Source organism: Aphis gossypii, chromosome X, assembly GCF_020184175.1.
Source record: "Aphis gossypii isolate Hap1 chromosome X, ASM2018417v2, whole genome shotgun sequence".
NCBI lineage: Eukaryota > Metazoa > Arthropoda > Insecta > Hemiptera > Aphididae > Aphis > Aphis gossypii.
In genome coordinates, this window is record NC_065533.1 from 2459328 (window position 1) to 2479241 (window position 19914).

Genomic DNA, 19914 nt, shown 5'->3' on the forward strand with positions numbered 1-19914 from the left:
GTATTCATTTTTTAACTAGTGATAGATACGACCAATACAATAGTTCGAATTAATTTTAATAAAAATAAATCCATCTGTTACTAATTTATAAGTCAACACCGACATAACCATATTAATACTCGTATGTTATCAATCAGTTTTTGAAATTAACATTTAATCTTTAAATTATTAGTTTTCAAATAAAAATTAACCGTTTTATTTAACTCTAATATCGATTAAATATTAATTATAATTATTTTGAAAAAAAAAAATAAATGAATATTTCGAAATGATTAAAAAAGAAAAAGAAGAAGAAAAAATTTATAAAAAAATATGGTTATAAAAATTGCATTTTTTGGTTACCTAATTATTTTCAATTTTATAGCACTGTGCGTTACACCATAAATAAAAATATAAGAATGAAAAAAAAATATAGTCGCATAAATGTCTTTGCTCTGTTATTATTATAAATCACTATTACTGTTACTATAAAGTATAAAATATAAATCTATTATTCGTTTAGTATCGTTATGCAGCGCTGCAGACAACTAATTACGTCAATTCTAGTCAGAAACACTGTAATCGTTAGTAGTCGTTTCTAGTCAAGCTCTGGACTGTTATACTAGGTAGTGGTACCTTCTACAATGTTATTCATATCATTGGTTTTATACATTAGTCTATTATAAAATCGATGTTTTTATAAACGTAATCATATGTATTATTATAGGTACATGAATAATTATTGTTTAAACTCAAAATCAAGATATTATACATATTTTATTAAGTATTTTAGTCAACCAGATTTATTAATAATTTTTTTTATTTGTATTTAAATATTGTTATACAATTAGTTTCGAAAATTAGGATAGAGTTAAGTAAAGAAAATAAAATAAAATAAATATAAATACCTAAGTAATAATAATACAACTAATTATAATACGCGAGTTTTGATTAATAAAATGTCTGGAAGAAAAAGTTCGTTTTTTAATTGTACAAATGTACAAAGAACTTCTCATAAAAGGTTTCATGGTTTTTCATCAAAATCTGGGTTATCAAAAAAATGGATTATAAATTCCGGTAAGTAACTATATAGACTACTATAATATTTGTTAGGTAATTGTAAGGTAATTAATATTAATATTGGTTATTAAATAATTGTAATATTAAAGCCAGTGGCGTATCTAGGATTAATTTTTCGAGAGTGTTTTAACATTTAATAGTGTCATGGAAGGTGGGGGAAGAACCCTCACACCTTCCATAATACATTAACAAAAATCATATATTGATGTAAATTATTATATTAATGACAATTATAATAATAATTATGTTTAAGTTGTATAAAACTTTTTTATTCGTATTCTAAAGCACATAAAATAAATAATATTAATACTAAGACAACAACTACAACATAATACATACGGCTTATGGGGGGGGGGGGGTTATCTAACACCCATATCACCCCCCCCCCTAAATACGCCACTGATTAAAGCTGATCCTACACGGCGTTACCCAGGGATTTACCCCTTAACGACTTTAATTCATTCATTTGATTTAAACCACTGTCAAACGAGCCAACTTGGAGCGTATGTTTAACTTGGGGCAAAAATATTATCTTTTAGTTTTATACCTTCATAACGGTCTCTCATCAATTAATTATTGTGATACAAGAATTCTGTTGTTATCTTAGAAATATTTAAAATCACTTTGTCAGTGTCACAGCATCAAATTTTAAAAGAAAGTATTCATTTTTATTAATTCATTTTTATGTTTCATATCTATTGTTTTGAAAAGGTCCGAAAACTTACACTAATACTCATTGAATGAGACGTTTTACATAAAAATTGATAGTAAAAAATGTGTTCGGATGTTTGTTATATTTAAAAATCTATATAATAAGTAATTGTAATCCTGCATAGATTTCTGTAAATTACGTTTAACTTATTTAGTCCAACTTGAGCCACTGTTATTCAACCCATATTTTTTTTATTTTTTTTAGTGGTATTTACATATTTTAATATTTTTTTAATTGGTAAACAAAAAAGTACCTACCTCTTATTTAATATCTAACAAGAATGTTATTATTTTTTTATTTTTTAATGTTACTTACAAATTATAAGACATTTTAGTTATTAAATTAGTAAACAAGAATGTTTTAATTTTTTTTTAAATTAATATATATGTACTAATCAGGTACAAAATATATTCAGAAAATTATTAATATATTAAATTTAAAATATTATAAATTAACTTATTAAATAATATTCTGTTGTGCATTAAGAGTCAAGCGAGTCTCTATTATAGCCTATAGGTGTATTAATTTGAATTTAATGATAACTACGATTTACGAAAAATGATTGTAAGCGAGAATGGTATACGTATACCTACTCGTATATGTAGTCGTATCAGCCTCTATCACCAAGTGATGGGTTTTCTTGATATAACAATAGGTACCTATTAAAATTATTTATTTTATTTTTAGTATTACCGTAGATTGATATAATTTTAAACAAAAAATAATGTATTTATTAAATTATTGATATTTAATTACCTAAGTATTATAATAAATAATAAAATATATTTATAACATATTATATCAAATTATCAACTTATATAACACAAAATGTAATACAGTTCATGATAATATAAAATACATAAAAGTTTAAGTTCTCGCGAATAGTTAAAGTATCGTTATTCGTTATTTATTGTTTAAATAAATAATTTTGTCCAAATTAGAACTTAAAAAATAAAAATAAAACATAATAATAATAATTATCATTACTTTTATACATTTTGTAAATTTTATGGCTCCATTATAAACTAAGTACTTAATAATCTTGTATTGTATTGAATTTTCATAACTTAGATACAAAAAGAACATATTTTATGCATCTACAAAATAGTTTGTAATTTTTTATAAGTTTGATTAAATTCTTAGTATACAATTATATAAAACAAATTGTACTTATGTATTTTTAATATTTTTTATAAAGATACAAAAATACATTTTGTGGGATCTTGTATTTATATTTCAAGAATGTTGACCCAGTGAATAAACTTTTTTAGACATTTTAAAAAAATATTAAAATTTTCTTATGCCTATAAATAACTTTGAGTTGGAAAAATTTCAAAACTTATTTGAGGATAAATTATTATTTTACAGTTGAATAGGTATCGAATGTCGTAAACATTTAAATTTGAAATGCTCATAAAAATTAATTTCATTTTTTGGTAGGATTCTTTTTTTCATATATTTAGATTAAAAACCAATAAAAAATGTTATAATGCATTTTTAAATCTTAAGTACATTTTGTAAGATTTTCTAACGATAAAATAGTTAATAATAAATAAATACATATTAATAATTGCAAAATAGTTCTAAATTTTTATAAATGTTGTCAAAATATTAACTTTAAAGGTTTACAAAAAAATAATGAGTATAGATTTTTAATATTTTTGATTGAGAAATAAACATCGTATCAGGAGATTTATATTAAATTCAAGAATTCCCACATTACAAATAATCGTTTGAAAAATTAATGAGTAATCTTGAATTCAATTTTCAAATCTTAGATATATAAAAAGAAGAAAAATTAAATTGAAAACTACAAAGTGATTTGAAAATGTTCGATGTTTTATAATTAGTTAATGAACATCCTATGAGAAACCTATTCAATTTTCAATAATTTTCACTTAGTGATAAATTTGTTATCGGAATTTACGCATATTTGATAAACCATAACAGTTGTTGATTCGATTTAGTTTAATATCTAATAAGTAATAACAATCCTTCATTATTATATTTACTACACAAAATAATAATAACAATAATAATAATCGTTCCAACAAATGCGTATGTTATATACTTATATGTGCTACACAAATATACAATAATAATGTAGGTATAATATAACTATAAATGTAGCAGTCTACAGATAAGATATTATATAGTATATACCTATTGTTAAACAATAAAGTTCATGACGTGCAAAGTGTACCTATATTGAATATTGAATAATATATATAATATATTACAGGGGTGGCCAAACAGTCGATCGCGAACAATTTCTAAGTTTATCATGTTAGAATTTATTTTTGGGGTCACACGCCCTAAATGTTTCTTAATAATTATAGTTATTCCATAATAAAAAAAAATTTTCTTTGGAAGTCGATCCTCATAGGTGAAGTACATTTTTAATAGATCGTGATCAAAAAAAGTTTGGCCACCCCTGATATATTATACATACATTTAGTGTAAAATAATAGTGTCCATTTCACAAAGTGAATAAAAATATAAAATGTATGACCATTAATCTAATAACATCTTCCATTCTTACATCATTATGAATGTTATGATCGATGTTCATCAGTTCATGAAATGGGAATATTCTGATATACATTATTTTTTTGGGGAAAAGTTTTAGTACACTAATAGCTGTGACATATAGTTATAATTATAAATGATTTTAACACCCTAAAATATCTTAGACTTCTCTCAGAGATCTCTAAGACTTTCTTCAAAGACTTTTTCTTAGAATTCCTCTAATAAGTATACATACAAATGCCTTATATTTTAAAATATAATTAACAAAGTTGCGAATTTAAATAAAAAACATAATATTTTATAAGTCATAATTATTATTGCAAACATTTTTATTGTTTTATTAATTCCATAAAATGTGATGTTTATGGAATATAATTATTTCATTTTTTAGAACTCTTTAATTTAACTCCTATAATGTGCCTCCATTATGGCATATTTTATGTTTATTGCCATCTTGCTAATTTTATTCCTAGACTCGCCACTGATTACATAGTTAATCTAATTTCACCAAGTATAATAATATTTACTTCTTACTATAGGAAAAAATATTTATTTTTATCATTACCTATATAGTAATACAAAATAAATCTAGAGGTATAATAATCAGATTATATTGATATTAGATTAATTTATTTGGAACAGTGCGTCACCTATGGTCTATAATAATATATAAATTATTCCCTATAATAAATCGGTACCCAGTATTTTATCATTGGTATTATAGTTATTCAATTTCTGCGTCAATTTTATTTATTATTTTATTTTATTAAGAAATAAAATAAACTGTTTCTAGCCTATTATTTAAATTATAATTTTGTAATAATAATATTTTATGAGCTAAAAAATATTCAAAAAAATATTGTTTTAGTTTAATAGTAAGGTATAAGTGTATAAAAACATTAAAAACATATAGTTTACTGTTTTATAAATTAAAATCGTATGAACTACTTACTGTGAATAATCATATATTTACATTAACAATTAATACATATTATTCCAAACAACAAATACTCAAATGTTTGTTTATATTTTTTATTCTAACACGTCGCGACGTTTGAATTATTATTTGATGTTTAAACACTCGAATACATCAAACACATGAAGTATTAAACCTAAACTGAAGTGGAAAGCAATGTAATTTTGTGTTTAATTTTTGCAGTTACTCAACATAAGCTACGTAAAATACTCTGAATTGGTGTTTGAATGTTGAATAATACATTTAACATATTTTTAGTCGTTGATATTGCTTATTAAGACTCCTTAAAAAACGACAAACATCGCATCTGCTATTTTACGATATTAAATTAATGCTAGCATCTGAAGTATACCATACTATTTAATTCCCAGTTATGTCTGTTGGACATTGCATACCTACAAAACGTTTTGAAATCATATCTGTATCGGCGCTTGTCACTGGTGCTGTGAATAATATTGTTAGCACACATAATGTTTAGAAATCTACGGACAATCACAACGGTATGGGCAGGCAATGTTGATTTGTTCCGCCGTCGAACAATATTAATATTGCAGTGTTTGTGTTCGCGACAGACACGCGTGTCGTAGTAAAACGTTGTGATAAACAATAATAATTAAATAATTTTAAACCGATAGTGTCACGATAAATACAATTAGTGTGTACACAAATCCTTTTGTGTGTAGCAGCTGTACTGATCTCGTAGCACGTACAACTCAATAATAATATCATTCGTCGGCTGAATCATATGAGAGACCCGTGTAAAACGTAATATAATACAGTGCATTGCTTGAGTCATTTCTCAAGATAAAATAGGTAGGTAATGGCAACATATTATTATTATTATTGTCCGTGTTATGTGGAAGTACTGTTTTAATGTTGATTATGATTATCGTATAGGTTCTTTGTCCATATAATATCGCTATGTAGTATGTACCCATGCTTATATGAGAGTTTTATTTCACGACAACGAAATACCAGAAAAACGAGAAATCCATTTTACTATGATAGGTATTATTAAACATTTAAATTGATTATTTAATACAAAGTAGGTACTTAATATGTTATTCATTTTTATTCATTTCTTAATTAAAAAATATGAAAAATTTATAGACATAATATTTTTATTTGGTACTTAATAAGTTAAAATTTTGACGAAATTTCAAAAAATAAAAATTATTTTGTAGTTAGAAATCCAAAAAATTTCTATTTAAACATGAAAACATTAAAAATGTAATACAAAGTTCTTTATACTTTTGGAACCTTAACTAAAAAAATATTTCTACTGTGTATTTTTACTCATATATAATAATTATTTTTTTTCAAATGATTTTTGTTTTTTTATAATGATTCAAAAAGAAATATATTTAGATACCTACCTAAAATTATCATAAAATATTTATATTATCATTTTCTAAACGTGGTATAATTTAAAAAATATTTTGACTTTTTTTTAAGCTATTTATAGGCATGAGAGTTTTTCGATTTTTTTCCCATAAATGTTAGGTTAGTTAATAATAAAATATTTCGTATGAATAGTATAAAACTGTAATTCTTTCGAAAATATGAGCATTAGATAACTTACAAATAGGACGAAAAACATTATTTGATTTTGATAACAATCACATTATCATCAAATAATTTAATATAAAATCAACATAAATAATGAGGAATAATACAATTAATGAATTAAATATAGATACCGAATTTCAAAATTTAGTTGCTATTTATATTTTTACTTAGTTTGTTAGCAGATAACACAATTTTGTTCTCAGCAATATAATAAGTTAGGTATTTGTTTTTAATCTATTTTTCATCATAAAATCGTTTCAATTATTAATATCCAATTTTAAGTAAGATTTTTTTTTAACATCTGTTTATCTTCATAATTTAAATACAAATTTAAAACGATAAACAAACGTATTTAATAGATATTTTGAATTACAAATTAGGTATAGGGTTCTTATACCATACTACAATTTAATAATTGTTAATCAAAATACTCAATTGCCTACGAATTACAAATTGTTGTATTTAAGATTTCATTATTTATTCACTTAAATTACTCCATCCTAACTAATTATAATTTATAATATACAGTAAGTTATACCGTAGGTAGTATAATATATAAAACATAGGTGATTATTATAGTACTATAAATTTATAACTATAATAGGCATTACCTATTAGTAGGTTTAAATTCCCTTTAATTGTATTTGAGTTTAATACGTCATGGTTATATATTTATACTGATATTAGTCATTAAGTTTGCCAGTTTGTATACGTATATTATTATTATTATTATTTATTTGTCAAGTAGAGTAATGTTCTATTCAGCAAGGACGTCGTTTGCGTTTAGACGTGTTGTCTATAATTGTTTCTGTATAATAATGAACGTTTCCGTCGATGTAAATTTATTAAAAATCATTACATATTTCATATTAATATTGTCACCGCGCGCCCGGGGTTTTAAATAGTGTGGTACGAATGGTTGTCAGTAGCTGGGTCTAGAGGACATCTATAAATTTCAAGGTGGGGGCGACAGACTTTTAGAAAATAAAAAGTGTGGTATGATTTTTTTAGTTAAATAAATTATATTGTTGATCTTGTAATTGAAATTGTAAATACTCAAACATGCTGGTATGGTCTTAATTTGATTAAAAATCGATACTTATATCTTTCTTTACTCATATTTTACACGACTTAATATTTTTTTTCAAACATTTTATTTAATAAGGGTTTGTATTTGCATCGAAATCCTTTGCCAGAATTTGGCACTAGATATAATTCTTTTTCAATTTAAAATATTTGAGTTCCATGATTTGATAAGTTTTTTCTCGTCATGTAAATATCAAAAGAAATGTATCTTATGATCAAATTTTCCTATTGTACAGTGTCAAGTTCGTAAATATTCTTCAATTAAAAACAAAATGTAATTTACAGGAAGGCACCGTATGCAAGAAGTTAAATTTTAGAGAGCTTAATTTTTTAAAATACACCTTATATTTATAAATAGGCAACCATTGAATATAATCAAACACCTTAAAAATGTTAATCTTTGATATTAATAATAAAAACATAATATTATAATAAGAACAATTTAATCCATTAATATTACATTTTATAATCTATTTCGCGTTAAACAATAACGCATAAAATATAAAAACTACATTAAAATAGGGATGTAAATTAAGAATGTTGAGCGGAGTGCATTAAAAAAAATAATCTGTTGCATACTTGATAAGAGTGTTAACAATAAAAAACTAGAAAAACGTTTATATAATTTTATTCATATTAGTAATACTCTAATATTCAGCATATAGCAAAAATATTCAGAGCCATTCACAAAATAGGTACTTTCAAATTTAAAGATTCCTTTACAAAATTGTGACGATTGATAGTTTTTTTTATATATTTACGAAGGGAAAGGAAATATCGTATTCCAAATCTTAGCTTTATATAAATGTTGTTAATTTTTCTGAAACTGAACTTATTTTGTAATGATGCCATTAGCTTAAAATATCTAATCAAAATATGGAATATTTAGCTAAGAGGCTATTGGATTTACTGGGTTAGTAATACAGTTATCAAGTTAAGTAATTAGTAACATAAATAGTTTGAAAATTTAATAAAAAGACAAATGCAATCAAATTGTATGTAATATTTGATCATTATTACGGGATTATAGCTCTAACAAGTGTTATTCACGCTCCATGTATTTATATTTTGGTCATGGTGAATTTTAATAAATTTTTATAAGTATGAGCACACTCTATGATGGTAGTGAACGCAGTGTTTTAATTATTTATTATTTTTAACATTCATTTTTTTATTACACAATGTATACAATATTTTTACAATAAATGTAAGCGTTAGAGGGTATTTTAACACTTAATTAATCCCGCATACTCTTCAATAAGGCAATGTTATTATTTTCATCATCTATGGGCTATGGCTGTATAAAAATGTTGTACCCTTTTACTTCTAAAAAAACCTGTTTAGTTATCATTGAAACAAGTTAAAACATCTTAAAAGATAAAACCAACAATATTACATACCGTTCACACTGTTCAGAAATGTTTATCAAACAACTGTGTACACAAATGGAGTATAAAAGAAATCTTTAGTACCTATATAATCATAAATAATAGCTAATACTTATCATAACAAAAAAAAAATGTACTCAAATTGTGTGGGGAATATTATTGGCATAAGCCATAGTTTGTGTATAGGTACATAAAGTTTTCACTTTTCATTATAGTATAAGACACCGGATACGGCTAGAACGAATTGTTTATGCCTTTAAGTATAATAGATATGCAATAAATTAAAACCATACCTAGAGTTAATAGAAGTAGGTACCCAGTTAGTAAAATAGTATTATATTACATTTACATGCAGTAAATGGATTTTCATCAATCATACTTAAATAAATGGGTGGGGGTTGAAAATGCCGAAAGTCTAGTGTTAAAAAAAAAGTTATCGAAATGTCATGTATTCGAACAAATTTTCCTAAATCATAATTTGGATCAGCTAAGAGTAGGTATTTGTTGCCCTTCTTTTAAGAGTAAATATTGTAGGATTGTATTTCTGGCCACATCTATAAAAATATAAGATAAAATAATTTGGTATCTAATGATAACAGTAAAATATTAGACCATTCGTTTTTCGACCATAAAACGGTTCGATCACATAATATTTTGTTAATATTTTATCGATCACTAAACCGTCGACCAAATGGCCTTTGACCAAATGACTCTTACCGTAAATAAATAATGTTACAAATTTTTATTTTGCATATTTTTGCATATTTTAGGTAAAAGTAGGTATATGTTTTCCATAAAAATGCATGTTTTTACATAACACGTTTACATTTAAATGTTTTATTTTAATTTTATAATTGTATGTAAAGTTATTATATACAAATTTTTTCAAAACACAAACATTTAAAATATTTAAAAAAAATAAATATTATCTATGTTTATTACTTATTAGTTTGTAGCTAGATAGCATATCTAATTGTATACTGATTTTCCTGTCGTACATTTTTATCTTATTTACTTCACTTAAAATTTTTAAGTTATTGTCAATACTACAGAACACGGACTAACAAACTGACAACTGTAGTTCGAAGTGTACATTCGGCAATAGTTAACGTGTAGGTAATGAAAACGTGTTTATTTTAAATAACATTGTTTATGTTTTTTAAATTACAATGCCAAAATGTCTAAGTTCACAATTACCATCACTTAAAAAATGGATTGAACCGTATAATAACTCAGGTGAGGTTTTCAAAACCTTAAATAATAATTTAGTTTTTTATCAGTATTGTAATAAAGTAATTGTAGTAGAAAAAAAGTTTACATTCATCAGTACGTTTAGTCATTTTCACACAAAAAATATTCGAAAACTCCCACTTTTGGAGAAATGTATTTATTTACATATACCTAATGAAAGTACCCTAAGAAAGAATTATGTAATCAAATGTTACACATATATTTAAAATAAAATACGAGTAAACATAAGAAGTTCATTCATATTATATTTTTGTATCGATAAAACTATTGACCTACGAGGCAAATATGTTGCGAACTTTATTGTTGGAAAATTAAATGTTGATTCGCCATAAAAATCATATCTTTTAGTATCTAAACTCCTAAGTTTTATCTCATCTAATCTAATATAAACATTTTGAAAAACAAATAATAATACTAAAGCAAAATTTGTAAATAATTATCTTAGAGTATTATGGCTAAAGGAAAATATAACGACGAAAAAGTTTTATTTATGTTCTATGCTGCTCCATATATGGTTAAGGCTGCCAAAAATTTAAAACCATTTTATTCCACTCTTATTCATGTGACATGTGCTGTTCATGGGATTAATTGGATTGCAGAAAAGATTGTGGATATTTTTCATGAAATATTAAAATAAACGATTTGATTAACAACGAAAAACGATATTTTTGAAAGTTCCTTATAGAATTAAATTATATCATGCAATTCTTTAATGCTAACTAATAAACCATAATACAATGGGGTGTTTTGGTTGGAATCGGCAATATTTTATGCAGAAAATTTCAAAAAAATTAAAATTTTTATTCAAAACTTAAAAGAAGATGATGTCAAGAGCATTAATAACTGTAAAAAAATTCTAATTAAATCAAATATAACTAACGATTTAACTTATATTAAAACAAATTTTTGGATGATTGTTGAAAACATTAAAAAGCTTGAGACTTCAGGTTTGTTACTCAGAGATGCTTTAAAAATGTTTGAACAAGTTACAAATTCTATTAACAATCTTTCTGAAAATGAAAATAGAGTATTAACTAAAAAAAAATGTTCTGAAATTATTAATAAAAAACAAAGGCTTGCTAATTTTAAAAGAAATTTCTAAAATACAACAAGATGAGAATGTTGACTTGAAGAGATCTTCTATCAAACATTTTTCATTTTTTCACCGGAGATGTTGTCGTGTTTTAAATATGCACCAATAACAAGTGTTGATGCGGAAAAAGTTTTTCTGCATATAAACATTTTGTCACAAATCGCCGTCATGATTTAACTGAGATCAATATGGAACATATTATTATTACTTATTGTTTTTCCAATAACGAATAAATTGTATATTTTTTCATCACAATCATAAATTCATAAAATATATTGTAGCTTATTTATATTTTCATCATAAATGTTCTAATTTTATAAATTTACCATAAATAAAAAACTGTAATAATCAAAAACTATTTTGCATATCTTAAAATGTTAAATGCATATAATTTCGGTCTTAACTTATAATAATACTGAAATACCTACGAATTAAACGCTATTGATTGACCACTGCTTCTGCAAGTAGAACAATAGTTTTGTCAGTTGTCACGATGTCAGTGATAACCTATAAATCAGTGGTCTTCAACCGGTGGGTCGCGACCCATTTTTGGGTTGCTTAAGCTTTCAAATTGGGTTGCAATAAGTCTTCTTTTTAAAATACAAATTAAATTTATATAAGGTGAAAAAATAATCAAATATAATCATAAATGTATATTTAGTGACATGATCAAAGGATATGATAATTTTGATGCATAAATAAATCACAACAATTAAAAATGTATTGTTTCACTTTCTAACGTTACATTAATACAGGTTAATATTAATAATATTATTAATATATAGGTATTCATCAACAATAATATTTTTTGATTTTACTATAGATGGGTAGATAGTAGGCACTAGCTATATACTAATCAAAAATATACACTTGATTCATAGGTATTTTATAATATATGCGTTTGATGTTATTGTAGGTTATAGAAATTAGTATAATATTATTAGTATTTAGGTTATCATTAAAAAAGTCGTTTTGGAATTTAAATGGAACATAAATTATATTCATGTATTTGGAATAACAACTGAAATTCGGAATCTTTTATTTATTGCTATAGACATTTCGCCAAAAAAATAGTTTAAAAAATATTACAACAATGTGATTATTATTAATTTTATTTTAATGGATTGTAGTTAAATAAAAAAATACTTTTGTTGATGCTTTTTATGTATTAATATTTGTTTTTAATTTTCACTAAAAAATTTAAATACCTCTAGTAAATATTTTTGTTTAAAACTAATATTTTAAAACTTGAATTGTAGTTAATGTATTATACTTGGGCTGTTATTTTATCATTTATGTTTGTCTATTTATCACAGTGTTATACAATATTTAACTAAGTTATTATAACCATTTAGGTATCAATAAACAATTTTTGTTTCTATTCAGAGTTATCGTGTAAAACTAATAAATAGGACAGGTAGGTATTTACATTTTATAATTTTATAAGCTAGATAAATCTCACAAGCATTTTTAATTAATTTATTTCATAGCGTTTATTATAATATTTTGATACTCTTTTTCCTCCTAAAAGTAAAATTGAAAAACAAATATTTTACTAGGTACCTATATTGTAATAAGTAACACGTCACATCTATGCCAATTATTTTCAAATAATATATTTTTTTGATAATTTAAAAAAGGTAAACGATCATCTATCATCGAGGCTGGACAAATTAATGTTAAAGTCTTAACTATTAAGTGTTTCTAATCAATTTTATGCTTATATGCTTAAGTAGGTAATTAAGAAATATATATCTTGTTAAAAGTACCTATAGTTCATTTATTTGTTTTACGATCAAACCATTATTTAATAAAAGCGCGCCTATGATCACGACCCTCGTCTATTTAATTTTATATTTTTGCTTTGAAATTTTAATAATGCAAATGAGTAAAACCATAGATTTTATTCCATTGACTTAAAATATATAACTTCAATTATTATACCAATAAAATGATAATATAGTTATATATACATAAAATCAATAATACTTAAATACTATAAAAATAATGAACTTAAACTTAATACAATAATGGACGGGAATTCACATGATAGAATATCTATATTTTATATTATAGGTACCTATTTGAATATTAAATTGCAATCAGAAAGATAATCCAATTTTTTAAATGTAAGAGAGGTTACCTGTTAAATTTAACATTACGAAATAAACATATTTATTCAATATTGTAATTTTTTTATACAGATTTGAATTTTGAATTAACAAATTGCAATATTGTATAGGTACAAGTCTAATCCACATATAGTTGTAGGTACCCATAGTTTTCTAATTATAATACAAATTATAGTTGTTATACTTGCAACTTGCTGCATGTGTAATGTTGATACCTTCAAGGTATCTATATAAATTTATTATAATTAAGTCGATCTATTATGATTATATTATAGGCACCTTGGTAATAAGTAGAGCTAGGATTTGTATGCAATAAAAAATTGTAATATATGCAAAAATGTGCGTTTTAATTTTTAAAAGATACACACAAAAATATAGTTACAAAAATATATTTATTTCAAGAAATATATCAGTGATCAGCTGATTGTCATAATATAATACGTATAATTGAGATTAAAAATTAAAAATTATTTATTTATTTTTTGCGTGTATTAATTATTATTTCAGTAATAAAATTTATAATTATCAATCAATAGTAGAAATATGTGTTTTATATGCTACGATCACTTGTTTTTTAAAATTTTAAAATATAAATTATTAGCGAACCTACATAGTATATTGTACCATAGGATTGTATTTATAAAAATAAAATTTATGTTTGACCAAAAAACCAAGTTTTATACTTTGATCAGTTTAATTATTATCAAATTAATACATTAAATTCTATCATACTAAATATGCAAAAATATGTATTAAGTTCAATACATGTTAAAACATGTAAAATAAAAATAGAACCATTTTCATAACAATAATATAATTCGTGGATATTATTCATTTAAATTCAATTTGAACGTAGCAAAAAAAAAAACATGTTTTTGCATACAAATCCTAGTTCTGGTCAATAAGTAATAACTAAAAACTTAAAAAACTTACATATTCACCATTAAAGTTTTGCATTTGTCATAATTCCACAGTGATTTAATAAAATAAAAAATAAAACATTTTTTAAGTTATAATTGTATGATAAAAAACCGCTATTAATAATATTTAACGTAATCAAATAGTTTAAATTAAAAATGTTACAAAAATCAAACATTAAAGTATTTGATAAAATTTTTACCTATAGGTACATTTTTGAATAATTTATTAGCTTTTGTTAAATTTTCATAATAATAGATGTTAGATGTATCATCTGATGCACACAAATGTACATTATTTTGTATAATTTAAATACATTTTATTATTATTTATTTTTTTTTGAGAAAAAAGATGATGATGGGTTAGAATTGTGTTTTTTATAAGATTTTATTTTATTATTAATTCTAATAGGAAAAAAAATCTTAGTACTATTATAAGTAAGGTAAAGCCTCTCTAAATGATTTTAAAAAGTTTTATTGATTTTTATAAGGCATTACGAATTAGTATGAAATTCATAATAATGATGATTAATCAGTAAATAAAAACTTAAAGTATACTCAAATATTAATATTTTTTTTATAAACTTTGACTTGATGGCTCATAAATTACGATTGTTAAGTTAATTATTTATTATCTATTTGGAAGTACAAAAAATACATATTAATAAAACTTTGATGGTTGAATTAAAATACCTATAAATATAAGACTGGTCAACTTTAAAACTCGCATTCAGCTACCTTGATAATAATGCTCGGATAAAATTATGTTGGTATGGCATTTGCACTTAAATTTAGATAATAAAAAAGCGGGTAAGTGGGTATCGCGCTCAGCTGTAGGTACATTAGGTGCCGTTTGGATCACTATTATATAATTTATATATATTATAGGAGTGTTAAATTTGAATCCAGTGATAGATATCATTGTATACGAAAAACAATTCTGAACGAAGATGATTTGTCAGCCTAGGATATAATTTCCCGTGGTTGGTGAAAAAGGTGGTTACGTTTTCATGGTCTGAATTCACCAAAATTTAAATTCTTTTATAATTATTGTAAGCTAAACTTATGAAAAATCTTGTATTGAATTTTCAACTCTTAGCTACTTATACAAACATTTTTATGAATTATACCTACAAAATAATTTACAAATATTCATGATTTTGACGAATTTTTGTCAATATTTGAACTTCAAATGCTAATAAAAAATTGTGCCTATGTATTCTTATAATTTTTTATAAGAATAATTTATGAGAAACTTTGTATTAAAATTTCAAGTATTTTTACTCGGCTAAAAAAATTTTATCGACACTTCAAAAAAATATTCTCAGAAAAATCGAAAATTTCAGTGGTCTATAACTAGCTCAAAAAAAAGTCAAAATATTTTGGAAATTTAACTATATATAGATGGTGAAAATGTCAAGTATTTACAGTAATTAGTATTTGAGTTACAATCATATTACAAAAAAATCGATGTGGTCGAAAACTGGTTTCGCGTAAATAAATTCCAGTTTTTCTGTCACTTTTTTTTTTGTTTTTCTCGATTTTTTTTTTGAAAACTGTTGGAAAATGTAACTTAATCTAACCTCTATAATTCACCAAGGATATTTATTTTACCATCGGAAACCGCCCCCGAAGTTTGAAATTGAAGCATTATTTTAACTATAGTTATGCTGTACACAGACAAAAAAAAACGCACACATCATTGTAAAATCAATACATTCATCACTCTATTCAGAATCTAAAAAAGCAAAATTTAAAATAATACCACCTGCACTAATATTTTTTAATATAAAAAAACAATGTAAATATTTATGTATGTAATAAAATTAATTTATAAATTACAACAGTTTTACTGAGGTGTAGTATAATTTACGACAAGTCGAAAAGTATTAAGAGTTAAGTAAGTTATTAATTTTCATAACTTTAAACTTGACCAATCTTTAAACACATTATTAGTAATTAGTGATTAGGTACCATAACTAGTTATGTATTTCTACATGTTAGATTAATAAGAAAAGTAATTATTTATCTCATATATTATATTTAATATATATAATATTAATATACAATAAATAATAATATATTATAGAACATAGGACATAAGTTGATATAACCGTAAAACTTTGAAACATAAATTATAAATTTATAAATCTATTCTATATAAAAAAAATAAATATATATATACATTTTAATATTTTATATTATATGATAAAATAATGTATTTTTTTTTTGTGATTTGTTAACATTTCTATTCAATGAACCGTGATAAAAATATTTATTATTTTATATAAATAGGTAGTATGTAAAATAAATTGATTATCTATGAGTGGATTTAGATTTATTTAATGAAGGTGATAAATATTGCACATTAAAAATAAAATACGTGTGTAATATAGGTACCTCTTTCAGTATTTGTATGTATATTAAAAAAATATCGTATACAGTTGTACGGTTACGTTTAATAAAACACTGTAAACAATTAATATATAATAAGACTCCTGCCTATTTATCTAGTATGGTCTCCAATAGTTTTATTTAAATCAGCAGAATGAAGAAATGATTAGGTAGGTATACTAGATTTACATACTAGTATACTCGTATAGTATACTATACTTAGTTATACTCGATTGATATATACAAAAATAATTGTATACTCGACAAATATCAATTTATTCTATCTAGTTGAAATTTAGAGTAATCAATATTGTTTTTTATAGTGTGTCTATACATTATTACATTGTAAAAAATGAATAGATATATAGGGTGAACAAAGTAAGATATAATAAAATAAACATTATTAACAGTGAGAAAAAGTATTTAGAATTTTACCCAAAAATATGATGTGCAATTTATTGTTGATGCAGTATAGTTAAATTATTAATAATTGAAGGAAATGAACAAACAATAGCTAGAAAACAGAATTCCTTATTAAACACCAGTTTTTGAAAAAATTGATTTTTATTTTATTATAATATTATCAAAAGAATATAATCACAGATAGTAAACATTTTACATTTTTGAGTTTTCTTTTTAATTTCTTTATCATACAACAAAATAATTATTGATGTAAAAATTAACATAAATTAATTGGGCCTAAACCGTTTAGGCGAATTGACCCAAAATGTGATCTGTTTGGCCGAATAAATATATACCGTTTGGGCGAGGATTATTCAACTAAAAAATACCATTTAGGCGGTATGAAAATGCTTATAATGTACACTCAACAATTAATTAAACAAAATCATATAAAATATAAATCATTAAAACAAGTCCTATTTAAAAAAAAATATATTAATATGGATATTAATAATATTATTATATACTTCGATAGTAATCTACAGTCGAAAATTTTTAAATAAAATGACATATAATATAAATTAATACATTTTAAAGTAGTCTATTGGTTTTTTATGAAAATTCAATAATATCATTCGTATCTATCACCTGGTTTTTTACCTCGAATAGGTAAAAATAATTTCACTCGTCCAAGCGGACCATTTTTTTTTTTTTTTTGGTCAAAATTATTATCTTCGCTCAAACGACCATTAATTTATTATTTTTAGGCATATTTGAAATTATCTAGAACCTGAAATTATATACAAGGTGTAGATCGTCTATTTGATAAATGTAATAATAGTGCAGATGCAAATATGTCAAATAAACGAGTTACACTCTGTATAGGCCAAATTCTCATTTACCGAAATCAAAACAACAATTTTTTTATTTATGTATAATATAGGTTCCAAATTTTTTATGAAAAAGACAATCATTTATAATAGTTATAAATTATCATATTTCATCAAATAAAAATGAAATATTAAATTCTGTTAAAGAAAATAAATACTTTTGTTGACAATATGTGTGCGATAAATTATTTATCCTGTGATTATATATAAAAGAAAAAACATAAATGAGTTCTAATAGTTGTACAATCAGGATACAGATGTACAATTTTTCGTTTGTAAATTTCAAAAGTGATCAGTAATATTTAATTGTTTTCTTTATGCATTAATGTTTAGTTTAGTAAAGACATAGAAATGTTAAAAATTCTGAAATATCGTTTTCCTTCCACTTGGATAGTGTAGTAATTATAAAACCAATTTTGGACATTTTTTAGGAATTTGTGGTTACTTAGAAGAATATTTTTTGTTAATTTTTAAGGTATTTGAATCTGGGACCTAGTGATTAATTTAATCACCTTGTAATCATATACTATAAGTCTATAAATTATAAAATAGAATAACTGATATAAGCACTTGATAATTTTTAAAACGATTAATGTATCTGTAATTATTGTTTTAAATCTATGTTATCATAATACTCATATTCTATACATATTATTTTAATTATTTTAATATTTGTTTCTCTTATCTGTTAAAGAATATTACTAATTTATTTATTTATTTGATACGAATTAAAAAAATTACAATATACAACTAAAAAAGTGTAAGTTTGGAGAGTTGAACGTATCAATTTTTAAATGACTAATTGTATATACATGATTCTGTCCAAGGGAGTATTACTTGAGTAATTAGTAACTTGTGAATTCAAATGAAAATGTTCCAACGTCTCAAGGTTTAAAATATTTAAAAGAGGAGCGTAGAAGGGTGAGGCTCTCTGCCCTCTAGGAATGAAGTATTTATGAAAGATGAAGCGAAAAATTTTTTCTTCAACTTTTTCTAATTTGGATTTATTGTCTGATTGATAAGGAGACCATATTATAACTAATCCGTATTCGCATGTGGATTGTACACAACTACTGATTTATATCAATAATTATTGATAATATCAATATTTATTTTTCAACCTATAATTATAATTTTAAAATCATAATTGCATGTTTTTAAATTTCATAGGTAGTAGGTACTATATAACTTCCTTTTGTTAAGCATTATATCTAAGTACTACATTTTCCGTGGATATTAAACAATAGATACCAATAGATAGGTTTGGTGTAGCTCCAGTTCAATCTTATCGAGATATATATTTTTCATTAGGTGGTAAAAAAGGTGGTTTATGTTAAAATCACTTGAATACCCTAAAATTAAATAATGAACAGAAAATCATGGTTTTATTGAAAACTACTGGAAACTTCTTACTTTGGCTTTTATAATGCACAGATATTCAATTTTCCATCGGTAAACAACTCTAAATTTTTAAATTAAAGTATAATTCAACTAGTTATGCTGTACACAGACACAA

General features: G+C 23.6%; 1 protein-coding gene across 2 annotated transcripts in view; it reads left to right on the plus strand.

The window, feature by feature from the left end:
• Nucleotides 1-902: 902 nt before the first annotated feature.
• LOC114132245 (FYVE, RhoGEF and PH domain-containing protein 6-like) overlaps nucleotides 903-19914 on the plus strand; it is a 31750-nt gene continuing 12738 nt past the window's right edge. Inside the window, exon 1 of one of the 2 annotated variants that reach the window (XM_050206464.1) lies at nucleotides 903-1056. In XM_050206464.1, coding sequence (XP_050062421.1) covers nucleotides 939-1056 — 118 coding nt within the window. In that variant the 5' untranslated portion in view covers nucleotides 903-938. Of the gene's footprint in view, nucleotides 1057-10473; nucleotides 10556-19914 lie in introns of those variants that run through there. The other variant, XM_050206465.1, reaches the window with a different exon arrangement.